Below are 18430 nucleotides of genomic sequence, written 5' to 3' on the forward strand. Positions count from 1 at the left end.
ACGTTGCTGGTGTGTTTGCCAACGTTATTTTGTGGAAAGACGGAAGTAAATCAAGTGGGAGGGGACGAAGGCCATCACTGCCCCTGCTGCTTCTGTCACGGTAAGATGTTTGTGGACGTTTTCTTCTCTGAATTCGTTGTGTGGCGAGTCTAATTTTAACCCCAGAAGGTACGCTCATTCGTTTGGGTAAGATTTAAACCAGGCTGCTAGATTAAGAGCTTAAGTATCCCGGCAAAGGCTTCCTTAAGCTTGTACTTAGAAGGTCATGTCTCAGCTGTGCAAGTGGCACTGACAGGCACACCGCAGCAGACCGTTAGCATTTTGCACCAGATTCACTGAGATAAACCGTAACTTCTGCAATCATGCAGGAATGGGCGAATCAATTATGCGTGAGTAATTGTTCTACCGTATTATTCGTGCTTAGTAAACATTCTTCACGTTACCAGAACATATTTTAGCAGCACACACTCGAGCCTGCTATGCTAACGTCATGGTACCCTGATGCTAGCCAGCTAGCGCACCTTTCCTGTACTTCTTTTTCGTTAGCCTTATACCTTAACGTCAGCTAGTGTGAAGAACTTGTATTGTCAGCCCGCTAATTACCGGATAGTACAGTATCGGTTCAGTGTTTTTATGGCATTATAATGGCGTGTATAGGTGTATTATCGTACAGGCGTACTGTATTCAGCTATCTGTCCGGCTAGCTGCTACGTGTTCGGTTGACTTGAAGCTAACATCCTGTGTGATGTTGACAGCTCTCTGAAACGTAATGCATTAACACAGCCAGCTGCTGCGTTAGATCAATCACAAGCTCCAATTTGTTGCTATTAGTTCATTGTCACTAACAATATGGAAACGTTAATAAGTGATAGGCCTCTGCCATTGATTTAGACGTGGTATAAAGTAACTGTTGACTCTGTTTACTCCATTGTCCCTTTTAAAGTTTCCTTAAATTAAATGTTATTTCAATTACGTTAGCTGGATTATATCCAAGCTTAGACAGGCAGTGTTAATTTTTAATATTTCAGCTGCCTTGTGTTATATTGTGTTATGTTATGGATTATTTATATCTGGCAAAAAGTGGGAAGTCAGTCTTATTAATCAAAGACTTTTTCAATTATTAGCTATACTAATTTTTATCTGTTTCACTGAATGTTGGCAAATGCCAGAGCCCAAATCAGTATTTGTTTTAAGGTATTGTTTGCATTATTATAATTATATAGTTACTGATGGCTCCCAGTGGAATAAAAGCATCAGTTATTAACATCACAAATCATAATATGAATGAAATGTATTGAATGTGTGCACAACAAGCCATATGTTTCTTAAAAGTGCTCCACAGTGAGTGAGACACAAAATGGCATGGTCAAAAGTGTTTTACTTTTAAGCAGGAGGATGTTTCACATTTTAATCAGAATTGCTGTTCTTTCTTTTGGGTTTCCTTTTTTTAACTCGACCATTGTTGTGAAAGGGGAACATAAAGTCACATTGTGTAGGAAACACTTGACGTCGACTCGGTAGAAGACATAATGGCCACATACATGCTGACCAAGGAAAACTATTTTCAAAGAGGAGATATCAGTGTCTCTGTATTCGTGACAAAATCCATTGTTTTCTGATAAATAGCTGCCACTTGTTCAGTAGAAGGCAGGAATTCCTTTTTATTTCCCTGCTGTGCTTGCACTTCTAGTATTTCCTGTTGCTTATATGATGATCCCAAGTTTCCACTCACCCCCTCTCTCTGTTTTGTGCAGGAAAATCGACAATTTGGATCCAAGATGACGGACTCCAAGTACTTCACCACTACCAAGAAAGGTCAGATAGCTTTCTATTCTCCTATTTATTTATTCATAGGATACATTATTTAACATGTAAGGACTGAGGTTCAGTGTCAAGTTACATTATTCTTTTTTCCCGTTCTCAATTATGGCCTCCATTGTATTGTTTTTAAGCCATTTGGTTGTTTCAGGAAAATGTTTTTGGATATATTGAAGCTTAAGGTGATTATTCAATTAAAGATTTTGAAGGTATTCAAGACATGAATACATATTCTGTTAAAGTTGGAGTTGTCAAATACATTTTTATATAAATATAAATATTACAAATAGCTGACAGCATTAGGCCGTGAAAACAATTGAACCAAACCACAGCCACAACCATAGCTATGGTCATTGTAAATCAGATAAGGCATATTGAGAATTAGTCTTAAGTGTCCTGCTGTCTCTCCTGTTTTATTTGTGTGACTCTTCTCACACAACCCAGACCTGTGCGTGTTCCCCACACACAGGACTTGGCTTGAGGGATAAGAGCGTGTTTCTTTCATTATCTGCATTCTTCTGTCTACTGCCCGATGTGGCTCTGTGCAGTCTGTTGCTGAAATCCTGAAAGGAGATTGGGTGCGATTAATGGTTCACATTCGCTGGGGAAACTTTTAAGTACGTAGATGGACTCAAAATAAAGTCCTAAATTGACCGTGTACTGACAAGTGTCTGTTTTTATGGTTAATTTGTTTAGTTATTTTTAGTGACACTGAACTGAATTGAAACTAAATAAAGTTCTCTTTTCAGTCCTTCATTAGAGGGTCACGTAATGACATAATGCCCCACTCAATACCTACATTACCAAACACATCGTTTATTCAATCTGAGCCATTTCTCTGCATTAACTCACTTTTTTTTTTTTTTTTTTGAGAAATATATTTATTGACTTTTCAAATTTTTCAACACAGACAAATACAAATATTCACATATAAAACAAATCAAAAACAAAACACAAGTAAATAATAATACTTAAAAAGAAAAGAAGATACATAAGTAATTACAACCTGCATTTTCTATACATAAGTAATGTTCCGGAATATTGCACTGGCATCAGAAATGGCAAATATCTAAATCTAAATATCAAGTAAACCCCTTGCTTGGTGGCTCTCAAGAAATCCCATAAATTGTCCCCACACTTTAAAGAACATTTTCATTTTCCCCTTGGAGGCATATGTCAATTTTTCTAAAGCTAAACAGTTGGAGAGGCTTTTGAGCCAATGACTCACTGTCGAACTCACTTTTTAATGTCAATTTGCCCTTCAAGATAAAACTTAACATGGAACTAAAGAACCTCAATACCATGTTTTGTTGTTGATATACAAATGATAAAAACTCGTATTGAATTGTCACCCCACCATGCTCATAAAACTGTCAGGTAGCATGACTTGTGCACATGTTATTTGAGTCTGGCGCTGTGCAGCTTCTGATAATGCCAGGCAAGTGCATCCTGCTGCATGTTTATGATAACAGCTTCCTATTACTGGACCAGTCGAAGGTTTAAAGGGTGCAGCAACATCCACAGCAGAAACTGCTGTGGATGTTGATGACCTTTTTCTTTATGTATGAGAGAAGCTTTATGTAAAAGGAAGAAAACATGTAGTCAGTGTTCCACTTCCACTAGGGCAAAGCTTCACAGTACTCCTTAGAACCCCCTAAATCACAAATATATTCCATGGTGTATGACTCCCTTTTGTCTCTTGTGTGTACAGGGGAGATCTTTGAGCTCAAGGCAGAGCTGAACAGTGATAAGAAGGAAAAGAAGAAGGAGGCTGTGAAGAAGGTCATCGCCTCTATGACAGTCGGCAAGGATGTCAGGTCAGACAAATCCATACAGTGTTAATGGGCTGTGACACATCAGCTTCTATTTTGAGTCGTTGTCAAATAACACCCTGTTCCTATCCCTCCTCCAGCGCTCTTTTCCCAGATGTTGTGAACTGCATGCAGACGGACAACCTGGAGCTTAAAAAGCTGGTCTACCTCTACCTGATGAACTATGCCAAGAGTCAGCCAGACATGGCTATCATGGCTGTTAACACCTTTGTAAAGGTACATCTCAGTCACATGTCAGAAATATGTGAAAACTGTATTAAATTATCCATTCATAATTCATCATTCAAGTGTAATACTTTGTACATTACTGTACAATTGTATGTGTCCTTGAGTTCTTGCTATACTTGTTTTGCAAAAAAACATTTTAGAAATAAAATAAATCTTAGGGGGGCACTCCTGGTTTAGTGGTTAGAGCATTTATAAAGTCTCTTGATAAAGTAGTATGATTTCAAAATAAATCAGAATTTGTGGGAAAAACGTATGAACTCTCTTAACTGCTCATCTAGGACTGTGAAGACCCTAACCCTCTCATCCGGGCCCTTGCTGTTCGCACAATGGGCTGCATCCGTGTGGACAAGATCACCGAGTACCTCTGCGAACCGCTTAGGAAATGTCTGAAGGACGAGGACCCATACGTGAGGAAGACGGCCGCTGTGTGTGTAGCAAAGCTGCATGATATCAACTCTCAGTTGGTGGAGGACCAAGGCTTCCTGGACACCCTTAAGGACCTCATCTCTGACTCCAACCCCATGGTACGACTTCCTTCATGTAGCCCATTAGCTTGCCATTGAGCCAGCTACATTACTTACTTGGGCTGACACAGTTGGCTACAAGCCGCTTGTCTGCTCTCCTTTTGATAAGCCATGTGCTGTTTATACAAGTATTACAATTTTTGCCAGAATTGTACAACTAGTATATTGACTTCTCTTTTACAGCATAGTGTTGCTGGTGGCTTTGATCTTTCTGTCAGCATTTATCTGTATTCTTTTCTTCATCTTTAGGTTGTAGCAAATGCAGTGGCAGCACTATCTGAGATAGCAGAGTCTCACCCCAACAGTAATCTACTGGACCTGAACCCTCAGACCATCAACAAGTTGCTGACTGCTTTAAATGAGTGTACCGAGTGGGGACAGATATTCATTCTTGACTGCCTGGCCAATTACACACCTCGCGATGACCGTGAGTCCCAAAGGTAAAAATAAAAAGCACTGGCCTCATTAACATCACACATCAGTTAGCATACGTTCCAATGATGTGTTGATTTTACTTTCCTGCTATTTTTCCTCACAATATCGTCAATGTTTGCCAGCATCTGCGAGCGTGTGACTCCACGGCTCTCGCACGCCAACTCTGCAGTGGTGTTGTCAGCTGTTAAAGTTTTAATGAAGTTCATGGAGATGCTGCCCAAAGACTTGGACTACTATGGCACCCTGCTAAAGAAGCTGGCACCTCCACTGGTCACGCTCCTCTCTGCCGAGCCTGAGTTGCAATATGTGGCCCTCAGAAACATCAACCTCATCGTACAAAGACGGTAAATTTGGGAAGACGTCGTTACTGTTCTTTATAGTTTGGCAATAGCGGGCCCTAATAAAAGTGACTTTTACTGTGGCATGTAGCATTACTTTCGAGTGACAGTCTGAAGCAATTGCCACAACTTACAAGAAATATTGATGTCCCTTTTTAGACCAGAGATCCTGAAACACGAGATGAAGGTTTTCTTTGTAAAGTACAACGACCCAATCTATGTCAAACTGGAGAAGCTGGACATTATGATTCGCCTAGCGTCTCAAGCCAACATCGCTCAGGTAACGACACCCCACGGCTATAATGCATCATGTGAAGCGGAATAGAGCCACTATCTTGGTAGTGCTTCTAAGATAGCACAGACAGGTCTGATAGTGTCTGAGTGACACTAATGCTCTTATGCCTCGCTATAGGTCCTGGCTGAGCTGAAGGAGTACGCCACCGAGGTGGATGTGGACTTTGTGCGTAAAGCGGTCAGAGCCATTGGCCGCTGTGCTATCAAAGTAGAGGTGAGTGGACATGATGTCATTCTCTCACCAGACGCTTTGTTTGTCAAATCCTCTTATCATCTATTTAGTTTGATGATAAAGCTAAAGTCTATATGTCTGATTATATTTACTGGAACTTGAACTCCATCAGATCACAACAGTCAGAAACTGTTGCAGTGTTTTGATTATGATTCCATGGTAGCTCTGTCAAGACAAAATAAAAGAAGAATACTGAAACAAATGTTTAGATTCCTCTTTTTAGAAACGTCATAGTAAACGGTACATCCTTATATTTTCCCCACATAATACCCATAGGAAATACTTAAAAAAAACACAATACTATTTAAGCCTCAAATTCATTTATAATAATTTAGATATACGATTTTATTTCTTTATATTTTAAACCTCCAAGCTTTTTATTTTAACTGAAGTAAAAAATTAAAAAGATAACCCACAGCTGAAAACGATAAATAAATAAAAGATAATGCATGCACACATTTCATTTGCATATTTTCTGTACTAATCGGGCTTATCCTGACTTTTTTCCACTCTCCATTAATTAGCAATCAGCGGAGCGCTGCGTCAGCACACTGCTAGACCTCATCCAAACCAAGGTCAACTATGTGGTGCAGGAGGCCATCGTGGTCATCAAGGATATCTTCCGCAAGTACCCCAACAAGTAGGTTCCTTCTTTCACATGTGGTGTTGATTTGGAAATCCAAAATACAGCCTGCAGAATATTCAGTGTGTGCTGTACTTTATGTATATTACACTGATCAGAATTAAGAACCAGGAAAGACGGATTTTGCTGTGAGCTGCTTAACGGCCAATATAAACATTTATCACTTAACATCTTAATCAAAGCTTGACTTGGCACAGCTACTTGTGTGTATGATTTCGTAGAACTCATGATATGCTTTGCATTGTCACACATACGGTTATAAGCAAGCCGACACTCTTGACAGTTTCAACTATCAACGGTCCTTCAATGGGCAACGTGAGGGCTCAGACAAAAAGTGCTTTAGGTTAACATTTATGCAAGAAGGAATGCAAAAGAGCTTTCAGGCAAGAAACCCAGCCTTGGTAATACAGAGAGTTTTAGGAATGGAGAGTGCTTAACACCCTGAGTGCACCGTGTCAAATGTCAGGCAGATTTGGCTAGCGTGGGTTTTTTGCTCGTGATCCAACGGAGTGCATTCATGTTCCACACAGAAAACTCTCCCACACACATCACCATTGGTCTCCAAGGGAGCAGCTTAGCATGGCTCAGTCCTTTAGCTGTATGAGTCACCACCCACCACGCAAACCTCTGCCTTTTCTATTAATTAGACATCAACTTCATCTTTCTGCCCTGGCATATCTTTTATTAAAATCGTTCGGTTGATGGAATTAGTTTTTATTAAGCATTATATATGCAGATTAGAAATACCACAACCACTGCAGCAAACAACTTCAAGCTAAAAGTTCAGTGAATATTGGATTCCCATTTTGTCATGCTGCCAGAACACACCACTCCAAAGCAATGCTAATGTGGCTCTGTGTCTGCTGGGTGTGACTGCAGGAAGTTGTTTGCAACCATGTTTTAAACCCGGTCACATGCAGTGGATTATTATCTGTCTGCTTGTTTGATGTTTGTGTTTCTGCCCCAGGTGGGCATGCATAGTTTAGGGCACTAAAATGAGTCATTTGCAGATTGTGATCGTTAATTTTTTTTGTTTCTCCTAGTATTTTTGTAACATTTATGTGTAAAATTTTCCAGGTATGAGAGTGTGATTGCCACTCTCTGCGAAAACCTGGACTCCCTGGATGAGCCCGAGGCGCGTGCCGCCATGATCTGGATTGTTGGCGAGTATGCAGAGCGCATTGACAACGCTGATGAGCTGCTGGAGAGCTTTTTGGAGGGTTTCCACGATGAAAGCACTCAGGTGGGTTTTAAGGAGAGTGCTGGGATGTTGTTCATTTAAAAAAAGTGACATCCATTTTAAAGGGTAGTGTCACCAGCTGTTAGTGCTGGCAGTTTGGTTTCTGTAGTTTGAGATAATGAAAGCCAATGGTTAATTTCTGCAAAGCATTGAAACTGGATATAACGTGCTGTACACAAACACAAAAGTTCTACAGAGAACTGGTCTCATTTAACTGCCAACGTCTGCTGAGAAATGAAAGAAGTTTGGTAAATTATTTTTGTTAAAGGGATGGGTCTTGTGATCTGCCACCGTTTGTTGAGGGATTACACCGGGCTTTACCTGCTTTTGATTGAGTCCCACATTATTGCCTTGTATAGGCTTTTTGATTATATTAAAGACCTACTTCACCGGTGGGAATATGAAGGTGTATTGAATTCTGAGATCCTATTTAGTATAAATGTGCAAACATTTTTTAAATTGGTTCATCCTAGCCTGAGAAAAGGCAGAGAGTGTTTTATGGTCTCACTGTCTAACCCTACATTTTCCTTACTGTGACATCACAGTAAGGGATAGGATTAACAGGACAGCTGGGCCAAGGGAAGACAGAGGGAAGAAAAACCTAATTCATTATATTATAATATTATAATATATTCTAGAAGATACTTTCTTCAAGCAGTGGTACAGGAAAAAGTCTGCATCTTTCAAGAAGACCATGATTTCTATGCAGGACAATGCTCCATCACATGCATCAAAGTACTCAATTGCATGGCTAGCCAGTAAAGGCCTTAAGGATGAAAAAAAGAATGGCATGACCCCCTTCCTCACCTGACTTAAACCCTATTGAGAACCTGTGGGACCTGCTTAAACGGGATATTTACAGTGAAGGAAAGCAGTACACCTCTTGGAACAGTGTCTAGGAGGCTGTGGTTGCTGCTGCACAAAAAGTTGATCGTCAACAGATCAAGAAACTGACAGACTCCATGAATGGAAGGCTTTTTTTTGACATGTCGGAAATTTTTATTTGTAAATTGAGTTGTTTTATTATTCTCACTTTAACAGATGAAAATAAACAAGTGAGATGGGAAAAATTTAGTTTTTTTATTTAGTTGCAGAACAGTGTTTCCCCTAGAATTCTTTTTTTAGGCCCGGTGGTAAGAGCTGATAAAGAGTATGCGCGCCACGTGCTTACCAAATTTCTAGAAGAAATTGACCAAAACTAACCACATTTGGGATGAGCCTCTTTTGACAGCCCGTTAAAAATGAGGGCATAGGGTTATGCTTTCACATTCAGTACATTTGTACATGTGGTGTTTCTCACAGGATTTTTAGATCCTGCTGGGTGAGAATGGACCTTCTGGGGGCATGCCCCTGCAGAAGAAAACCTTATCATTCTTAAAGTTAAATGCATCAATCTGGTGCACTTTGAGAGGTGAAATCTGATTAATTCTGTGCTCTGTAAACAGCTGTCATATGTCCTGCCTATAACTATTTTCTGTAATAATTTGAAGACACAAGCCATGTAAACTATTGAAGAAAAACACGTGGATTTCAATAAAAAAACAATAAACACTAAGATAAATGAATGCTTTTCTGAGAATGTCAAAGGCAGTAGCAGTGTGGCACTTCTGTAAACTTACTGAAACGTGTGCATGCCGTTTTTTTCTGCGCTGTCTCTGCTGTTGATACAGATTGGGTGTGTTGCCACGGCGACGTAGCGATTTTAACTTTCTAAGTTTTGCTCAGCACTTTTTCCTGTTCAACGTCCCTGTTACTGAGTCCTTAAGTTCTCCATAGAGCAGGCGCTGGTTTTATTTTTGCCACTAGTTCAGCGTTTGCTTGCTAGTCATGCTCCTGCTCATTGGCTTCCGTGTTTAACAAGTGCGCACCGAATGCACACGCGCATCGCGCCCGCCATGAACACACACACACACACACACACACACACACACACACACACACACACACACACACACACACACACAAAAGGCCTAGCAGATCTAATGGTTTTACCTGCAAAGCTCACAATGACAAAGTCACCATCATCATCTTTCTGGCCATCTGAACTCTCATCAGTGGTGTCGTTAAGTGGAATTGAGCTTCTAAGCTACTGTAGATAATCACTTTCTTTTGGTGACCAGCGTATACAGCCATGCCACTGGCACAACTCTCAGAAATGTACTTTGCACGAGTTGCTCCGTGCTTGTGGAACCAACTGCCACCTGACAAATGTGATTCCCCTACATTTCTGCCTTTTTAAATCAAGGCTCAAAACCCATATGTACACCCTGGTGTTTCCTCCCCATTAACTATCTTACCTCTGCACTACTATCTGTGTTTATGTGGATGTATGGGCTTTACGTCTTTTATTTTGGTTATTGTTATTTTACTTTCATTGTTTACCTACTGAATGTACAGCACTTTGGACAGTGCAAACTGTCATAAATGTGCTTTTATAAATACATTTTACTTACTTACTTACTTACTTACTTACTTACTTACTTACTTATAACTCACCCAGGCCCTTTGGCACAAATCACCCCAATCCCAGAAATTTGGATAATAAGCATGATGCAGCAATTTAGGGCTGACATCGGGCTAACTGTATAGACTCAAAATGTAGCATACCAAAGCACTAAAACATGTGTCAAATGTTTTCAAACTTGTCTATAATTGTTCAGACACAATAATAAAAAAAACCTTGATCATGGAAATTTTACTTTGAAAGGCAAAACACAGTTTTTTGAGCTTAAATGTGCTTATATCTTATTCCTTGTGTCTCCCTTCTTTACAGAATGAGTCAAATGGATGGCTCTTCTTAAATATGTGGTCACATTTCCAATTTCTTCCACGGTTTTCTAGAAACAAGGGGTGGCATATATATATATATATATATATATATATATATATATATATATATATATATATATATATATATATATATATATATATATATATATATATATATATATATATATATATATATATATATATATATATATATATATATATATATATATATATATATATATATATATATATATATATATATAAAAAATAAATAAATATATATATATATATATATATATATATATATATATATATATATATATATATATATTTATTTATTTTTTAAGTCAGGCTGCTGTTGCTAATTTTTTAAGTCAGGCTGCTGTTGGCCTGGCGGGGGGCCGCCAGGCCTGTATAATGGTAGGGGAAACACTGCAGAATGATTCTGCATACTAATAGTTGCCTAATAATAGCAAAACATATATATATATTCTCACAAGAAAGACAAAACCTCACTTTTACTTTCGTAAACATTCAGGTTTAGGTTCTTTAACATTTTGGATTGACCGAGAGCACTGTAGTTGTTCAATAATGAAATTAATCCTCAAAAATACAACTTGCCTAAAAATTTTGCACACAGTGTATGTGAGCAGCTGTTACATGTTGTGTCTCTGTTCACTGTGTCCTCTAGGTGCAGCTGCAGCTTCTGACGGCAATTGTCAAGTTGTTCCTGAAGAAGCCCACAGAGACCCAGGAGCTGGTGCAGCAGGTGTTGAGCCTAGCCACTCAGGTGAAGAAAATAAATACACTGAGTTCGACACACACATTTTATGATGCCTTTTATATTACACATTAAACTATGCTTGAGAATCGTCACCGTGCTGTCTCCAGCTCTGAACATGTTATCATGACTTCCCTCCTTGACTCTTTATTTTATTTCTGGTCCCAAAGAGTTATGTAGTACTAAGAGTTAAGTCAATGTCAATTACAGGGCTTTTGTACCGTGTTACCTTTCTATAGATTTATTCACAGCAATCAACTGGTAACTCTGCACATGTGTGCAGCAACACGCTAGGCAGATAAGAAGCAGCAACGGGGAGAACATATTTAATCATAACTTAACTGTGTTTCATTCATTGATGCATGCAATTAAAATTGTACTGCATGAATACATTTAGGGATTTTTTTTCTTAAGCTCATATGATTTAGTAGAAACCCTGAGAACTTCTTCCACAGTGATAAAAATGTCCACGGTGAGGCTGCCTCATACATCAGCCAAATCCCAGCACCACGACGTCTGACATATATTTCATTTTGGGGACAGGACAGAAGAGGGGCTAGTGGTATTAAGTATTTATTAAACAAGCTCCATGAATAAAAAACCCATCCTTCCTCCTCATGCTTCCGTCTCCTTCTGCAGGACTCTGATAACCCCGACCTCAGGGACCGCGGTTACATCTACTGGCGGCTGCTCTCCACAGACCCTGTGGCTGCCAAGGAGGTGGTTCTGGCTGAGAAGCCCCTGATCTCTGAGGAGACGGATCTGATTGAGCCCACACTGTTGGAGGAGCTCATCTGCCACATTGGCACTTTGGCCTCTGTCTACCACAAGCCTCCCAGTGCCTTCGTGGAGGGCAGCCGCGGCGTTCAGCACAAGAGACTCCCTGGCAGTGCTGGATCGTGAGTCATGCACTTTTGTTTTTTTAAACACTGCAGGCAAAGGGCTTTGTTTTACTTAAGCGGACCTAGCTTTATTGACTCTGTTACAATGTTTCCTTCATAACTGCTGAGTAACGGTGTCAAGCTGTGCAGCTGTTCTTCTTTGTTCCCTCCTGCCTTTTAAATTGATCCCATCATATCCACTGTCATTGTTCTCAGTGGGGTAGATGCTGTTATACCAGCAGGTATAACAGCTATTAGGTATACATTGTATTTGAAGATCACCAGCGACATCTAGTCATGCCTCCCTGCGGGCGATAGCTGAAGGCTGTGGACATTATGTTTCGGGTTGTCCGTCGAGCCATTCTTGTGAGCGCATTATCGCAAAAACGCTATAAGAGATTTTCTTTAAACTTTGCACAAATGTACAATCTGACTCAAAAATAAACTGATTAGATTTTGTAGGTCAAGGTCACTGTGACCTGGCGTATTGCGAGCGCAATATCTCAAGTATGCTTTTTGAACAATTTGGCACAAGTTTGCTTTGACCCAAGAATACAGTGATAACATTTTGGAGGTCAAAATCACTGTGGACTCAAATCTTGTGAGAACAATAATTAAGAATGCATTGAAGGATTCTTTTTTTAATTTAACACTTTAGCATTTTACACTAAGACATGAGGGTGAGCTGATTAGATTCTGGAGGTCAAATGTTACTTCAACTTTACATATTGTGAGGTCACAGTGATATTGTATCATATTGAGGCTTTTCAGGAGCTTTACCTTCTTTAATGCATTGCCTACCACCACTGTATTTTCACCATTTGGCAATATTACTGCAAAGCAGTAGCCTGAAAATCCAGACCTGCCGCTAGGCGCTGGCAAATGAAATTTGCTGCGCCTGTTAGTCTGGACACTCTCCATTGAAGCTCATTTAATATGTCAAGAAATCCTGAGCTACCAATCAAATCGTTCTTTCTGATATGGGCGGGCTAGAGCCCTATGTATGGTGCTCTGGGCCGGATGTAACCGAATGACGACAGTGCGCCGCTGAAGCCGTGATAGTAAACAGAGATGGCTGTGGATATGTTCGAGTTTGAGACGGCTTCCGCCTTGACACTTGGATTATGTGTATTTGCCAGCTACAGAAGAAGTTTAAAATGTAAGACAGAGTTTGGATAACTTTCAAATAATGTTAACGTGTCAATAGCAGTCAGCTGTGAGACCCACAGTGTGGTAGACATGCTAACTGAAATTAGCATCAATGTCGCGGTAGTGTTTAACTATACAGGTTTGAGGTGTTGGTGATGTCTGTAGAAATGTTTAAGAACGTTTTGTCTGTGAAGTTATCCCGGCAGTCACTGTTGACTTGAGGTTTCATCAATGAGGAAGTAACAACTGGCTGTGCCTGCCGTGTCCCGCTAGTCAATGTAAGTTTTTGCCGTAGCTGCCAATGAAATCAGAGGGAGACGGGTTTTACTCATGGATTACTTCATGCCCGTTCTCACTGTGGCCTTCAGTGTGTGCACGTATTTGCAGCCAGAATGATATAAATATTATACCTTCTACATATTTGGTCCAAAAAACTTCAAAATTAAGGATGCACACCTTCGTGCCTTGCACAAGCAATATCCGGAAGCTCAGGCCGATCTGACTAAAAGACGTTTCTTGCTTTATAGATACATTATAGATAAATGTCATCAAATTTATTTTTTTTATTTTTTTTATACTTGTGTTATTTTACCAGTGGGGAGAGTGTTGACAGTCCAGACACCGGTTCTGCGACTGGAGTTTCTGAGGCGCCTCCAGCTGTCATTCCATCCCAGGGAGACCTTCTGGGAGATCTGCTAAATCTGGACCTGACACCTACCACCACTGGACCACCACCAGTCCCCGCCTCTGGCATGCAGATGGGGGCTATGGACCTTCTAGGAGGAGGTCTGGATAGCCTGGTAGGTCTTCTACAACCACTGCTGTTTGAGTGAAGCTGTCAGGTTCTGAGAGGCTGGTCTAACACATCTCAGTTGTTTGTTTTCAGGCTTAATGTCAACAAGACCTAGTGACAGTATCTTTTCTTATCTTTTGGTGTTTTTTTTCTTCTTTTGACCCCTGTGTGTTTTCTTTCCTTTTGTTCAATGCTGCACCTGCAGATGGGGGATGAGTCTGAGCCGGTAACTACACGGAGGGAAGAGGGCACAGCATTTATAAACCATGTCAGGCCATTTCAGAGGGTTCATTAAATGACTGCTGTTTTACTGTAGTTCCCATGCATCAGTCTGTCATTTCCATTCTTCATATGTTCTGTTATCTACAGTAAGCATGCTGTTCAATCCACCAGTCCATCTATTTTCTTATCTCTGGGCTGTGCAATGTGCTTCATGTTTCAATCAGCCGCCCATTCCCCTGCGGACGGACACTCCTCAATCACCTCAGCTCCCTCTTCAGTCCCCATCGCCCCCAGATTACAGCCCCACTGAGGTTGGTCCAGGGGACCGCACTAGACCAGTAAAGGCCAGCAACAGCCTAGAGCCCCCCTGTTGTACCAATGTGTCCTGTGAATAGCCCTCCCAGAATCGTAGCACATCTGCGTGTTTTCCCTTTATATTACATCTGATGAGATTTTAGTAAATCTCCTCTATGGTTTCTGTAATATACACAGTAGGTTTAGTTTGGTCCCTGTGTAGAATCACTATATTTTTGTCCACCACCTTTTCTGGTCACGGCAGCCTCAACCTTTTCACCGCCACAGTAGACACATTTAGTGACTAGCATTTGAACAAAACCTATTGGTTTTCAATAGCCACTCAGTCGGACATTTCGACGATAAAAGGTCACTTGTATAAAAGGAGAAATTCTCCTCTACCAGTGTATTCTCCTTGTGATTGCTTGGTTATAGATTTAACCCCATAGCTGTTCATCTCGGAAAGACCATTTCTTAGACCCTCAGACCCCTCCATCCACCCTATTCAAACCCTCCAGAATATTACTTTGTGGTGCACAAATTGAAAATTTGCTATTTCTGTGCTTCTCCCTCTTCCCAGCTTGGCGGCGACCTTGGAGGAAGTCCTGCTGTAAGTCATTTTGTCTCAGTTTCTGTTGGGTTTTGATCCCTTAATTTGAGGCGAGACTAAATGTGTGAGGGTAACATGTTGTTTTGTGACCCACAGATGGGGGCTGCTTTTGGTGCTCCTCCGGCTGCTATGCCGGCCTCTTTCAATGCCCCAGTTAGCAGCGGTCTGGATGACCTGTTTGATTTCGGAGGTGGAGTTGGTATGCCTATGGGAGCCTACAGCCCCCCTAAAACAGTGAGTATTGATAAACTGGGATTTGTAGTAGTCGTAGAGATGATAACAGCAGTAGTGGAATCCATAATAAAATCACCCATCTTGTCTCTCTTCAGGTCTGGCTTCCAGCCATGAAGGCCAAGGGTCTGGAGATAATGGGCACTTTTGCCCGCCGTGGTGGGGTGATTCAAATGGATATGACACTCAATAATAAAGCTATGAGCATCATGACTGACTTTGCAATCCAGTTTAACAGAAACAGGTATGACCAAGACTAAGCGATGTGCTAAGATACTTGTTCTTTTCTTTAACATTTGTTGATACTTTTTCCACCCCTCTGTGTTTCTCTGTAGCTTTGGTCTGGCTCCAGCTGGGCCGCTCCAGATTCTCACTCCTCTTGGGCCCAACCAGACTATTGAAGTGAGCCTTCCCCTCAGTACTGTGGGACCTGTCATGAAGATGGAGCCTCTCACTAACCTGCAGGTAACATCCTCGCAATATTTGTTTCCCCTGAATTGTATGTGACTGCGCTCGTTTTTGCTGTGGTTAAACATGATTGCTCCTTAATTGCTTCTACTTCAATGTTCCTTTAATTTAGCCTTTGCCAACAAGATGATAGTCAGATGATGAGTGCAGTCTAGGAGCACAATGTTATGAATATTTGAATTTGTTCAACACTACACTTATTAGGAAATTGATGCCTCAAGTTAACTGTCCTTATGTGGCTTCCTTCTGGGCCCAGGACCTTGAATATAAATACAGCACTCTGCCTGAGATGCATTATTAGTAGGGATGGGCGTGAGTGATAGATTCTGTGCAATTTTTTTTTGGCATAGCAGCAGCAGCTGCTGCTGATACCTGTCACATCTTTGCCAGCGAAGCTCGTTATCAATAGCGGACTGATCTTAAACCGAAGCGTTCTCTTGAGTTAATTAGATATTTATTAAAATGTTATTATTTATTTTATTTGCTGACATTTTTATTTGCAACGGTGACTTACTTATATTGTTTGTTACTACAGTCGATGCTTTTTATGTATTTATCGTTACAAACCAACACCGTTTGTCTAAAGTTTAATCAAGTAAATTGTGACCGGCCTATTTAAATACATTTATGTTAAGAAAAAGTGTTTTGAACTTGTAAAAAATAATTCCTAAATATTATATGGTAACGGTGACTGTTTGACAATAAGCATTAAGCGTTTGGTATGTGTTATTGCTGTGCATCGTTAATCCTGCAGACAGATGTGTTGCGTTCTAAAAGTAGATAAGTACTCGTTTGATCCTCAAGTTATTAATTTATAAGTTAGCACACATGACTGTGTTCGAAATTTGACAATAAAAACATTATGTGCTCAATCTGTAAAATTACAAATGAATGTATCTTCATATAGCCCTTCATATAAGTTTTTAGAACTAAAATTTAAATGCATATTGCTAGAAATATTCATGGATCTTACTTTATTTCTTGGGTTATTGTTGTGACTTTCCAACAGTGAGGATGTAATGCATTAATAATTGTCATTAAGCTATACTATTGAATTCTCATGTGGGGACTGAACAGAGTTAACACATTAAACCAGCCTTCAGAACGATTGTGATGAGTTGAAAATAAAAAGGGGCGGCAGAGGCTTGCTGGTTTTTGATCAGGCTGGGTCTTTCAACTGGGTAGAATGGTGGACGGTTGCTGTGTGCAGCTGGAAAGTGAAGATAAGAGTGTTGAGGGGGATGATGGAGGTAGGAGCGGTCATTAGTGGTCACACGGTTCCTTTGTTTGCTAACCTTTTGGCTCGCTTGCCTCTAGGCCCTGCTTTAATGTGTACTTTAGTTTGATATTTTCATTGCAGACCTTCTGTGTTGTTTTTGTCTTGATGGAAGATAATGTTGCAGAATATGACTTTGAACGCTCTCTTAACCACTGATTTGTGGCACATTTCCTTGACACTTGTGTATACCACCACAGCCAATAAAACCCCACCATCATAAATCTGCACACTTTAGTGAAATACCTGAAATACTGAATGTGGCTTCCTCATTGGTTAAGAAATGAGTAAAGGTTAATTGTATTCCTACAATGTGGCAGATCAATGTATATTGCTGTCACTTACAGAGCTAAATCAGATAATGTAATCTTCATTTAGTTACAAGATGACTTTGTTAAAAGCTGTCTTGTGATAAGTATGGCTTCTGCCTTGTGATACAGCCCTTCTACCTCTAAAAGTTAAGGTGGACAATCGATCAATCATTTCAAAGTTCATTGTGAATTTGAAATTCTACTATATGGCCAATCAAAAAAATATTGGGCATAAGAAAAATATATGTTTGCGTAAAGGAGAGTTTGGGAGCCACTAGTCAAGTACAGAAACTCAGTACAGCACACAATATTTCAGATGTCGTCTTAATACTTCATAAAATAAATAATTTTGTAGAAAAACATACATAATGAAGTTGTATGCAGTTTGCATATGACTCCCCATGGTACTGGCAGTCCTGCATTGCACCCAGGAACAAGACGCCCCAATTAATTATTCACCAGTCATCCTCCTGCTATCCTCTCGCCGAACTCACTGCTCGCCTTTCAGCACTTATCCATTGAGCATCCTGATCAATATCACTGGCTGGTTGCCGCCTGACACTTCAGGTGCCTTGCATATACCACAGTTGTTCACTTGTTAAGTGTCTCGTACTTTTGCCACCAGGGATAATGGACTCCATAAACGGTGCTGCCTGAGGAACTTAGGCTTACAAATTCATTAATAATTTTTTTCTTTTTTTAAACATAGACCCTGATGTAAGGTGTTTTGAGTTTCCATCACTTGTCAGTTTTGTTTGGGTGTAATCTTTAATTTGTTATTTGATTTTTCTCTGCTGTTAATGAGTTATTTTCTGGTTCTATCTCTTCTCCTCACACTCTACTGCTTCTGTGCGCTCTGGAATCGTCTGCTCTTGGATTTCTGCTCTGCTCTTGGTTTTTTAGTTAAAAATGTGTGTTTTCACTTTGCTTTTTACAACATCTTATATGGTCCGTTACTTTATAACCCAGTTCATTCACTCCCGCCCTCATGTAATTTTTTTTTATGGTGCTATAACTGGAACAATTTTTTTGTGATATTGTTTTTTTTAGCCATACGTTGT

The 18430-nt window shown here is 40.2% G+C and overlaps 1 protein-coding gene across 3 annotated transcripts in view; it reads left to right on the forward strand.

The window, feature by feature from the left end:
• The first annotated feature begins 68 nt into the window (after nucleotides 1-68).
• The window catches only part of ap1b1 (adaptor related protein complex 1 subunit beta 1), a 28146-nt gene continuing 9784 nt past the window's right edge, over nucleotides 69-18430 (forward strand). Inside the window, exons 1-18 of one of the 3 annotated variants that reach the window (XM_080037559.1) lie at nucleotides 69-100; nucleotides 1755-1815; nucleotides 3530-3635; nucleotides 3731-3866; nucleotides 4157-4402; nucleotides 4652-4842; nucleotides 4960-5181; nucleotides 5335-5455; nucleotides 5588-5683; nucleotides 6226-6341; nucleotides 7422-7587; nucleotides 11045-11143; nucleotides 11774-12033; nucleotides 13760-13964; nucleotides 15054-15083; nucleotides 15180-15317; nucleotides 15413-15558; nucleotides 15650-15779. In XM_080037559.1, coding sequence (XP_079893685.1) covers nucleotides 1779-1815; nucleotides 3530-3635; nucleotides 3731-3866; nucleotides 4157-4402; nucleotides 4652-4842; nucleotides 4960-5181; nucleotides 5335-5455; nucleotides 5588-5683; nucleotides 6226-6341; nucleotides 7422-7587; nucleotides 11045-11143; nucleotides 11774-12033; nucleotides 13760-13964; nucleotides 15054-15083; nucleotides 15180-15317; nucleotides 15413-15558; nucleotides 15650-15779 — 2445 coding nt within the window. In that variant the 5' untranslated portion in view covers nucleotides 69-100; nucleotides 1755-1778. Of the gene's footprint in view, nucleotides 101-177; nucleotides 187-370; nucleotides 390-1754; nucleotides 1816-3529; nucleotides 3636-3730; nucleotides 3867-4156; nucleotides 4403-4651; nucleotides 4843-4959; nucleotides 5182-5334; nucleotides 5456-5587; nucleotides 5684-6225; nucleotides 6342-7421; nucleotides 7588-11044; nucleotides 11144-11773; nucleotides 12034-13759; nucleotides 13965-15053; nucleotides 15084-15179; nucleotides 15318-15412; nucleotides 15559-15649; nucleotides 15780-18430 lie in introns of those variants that run through there. The other 2 variants (XM_080037560.1, XM_080037558.1) reach the window with 2 other exon arrangements.

The sequence above is a fragment of the Ammodytes marinus genome (assembly GCF_949987685.1).
Source record: "Ammodytes marinus genome assembly, chromosome: 2".
Taxonomy (NCBI): domain Eukaryota; kingdom Metazoa; phylum Chordata; class Actinopteri; order Uranoscopiformes; family Ammodytidae; genus Ammodytes; species Ammodytes marinus.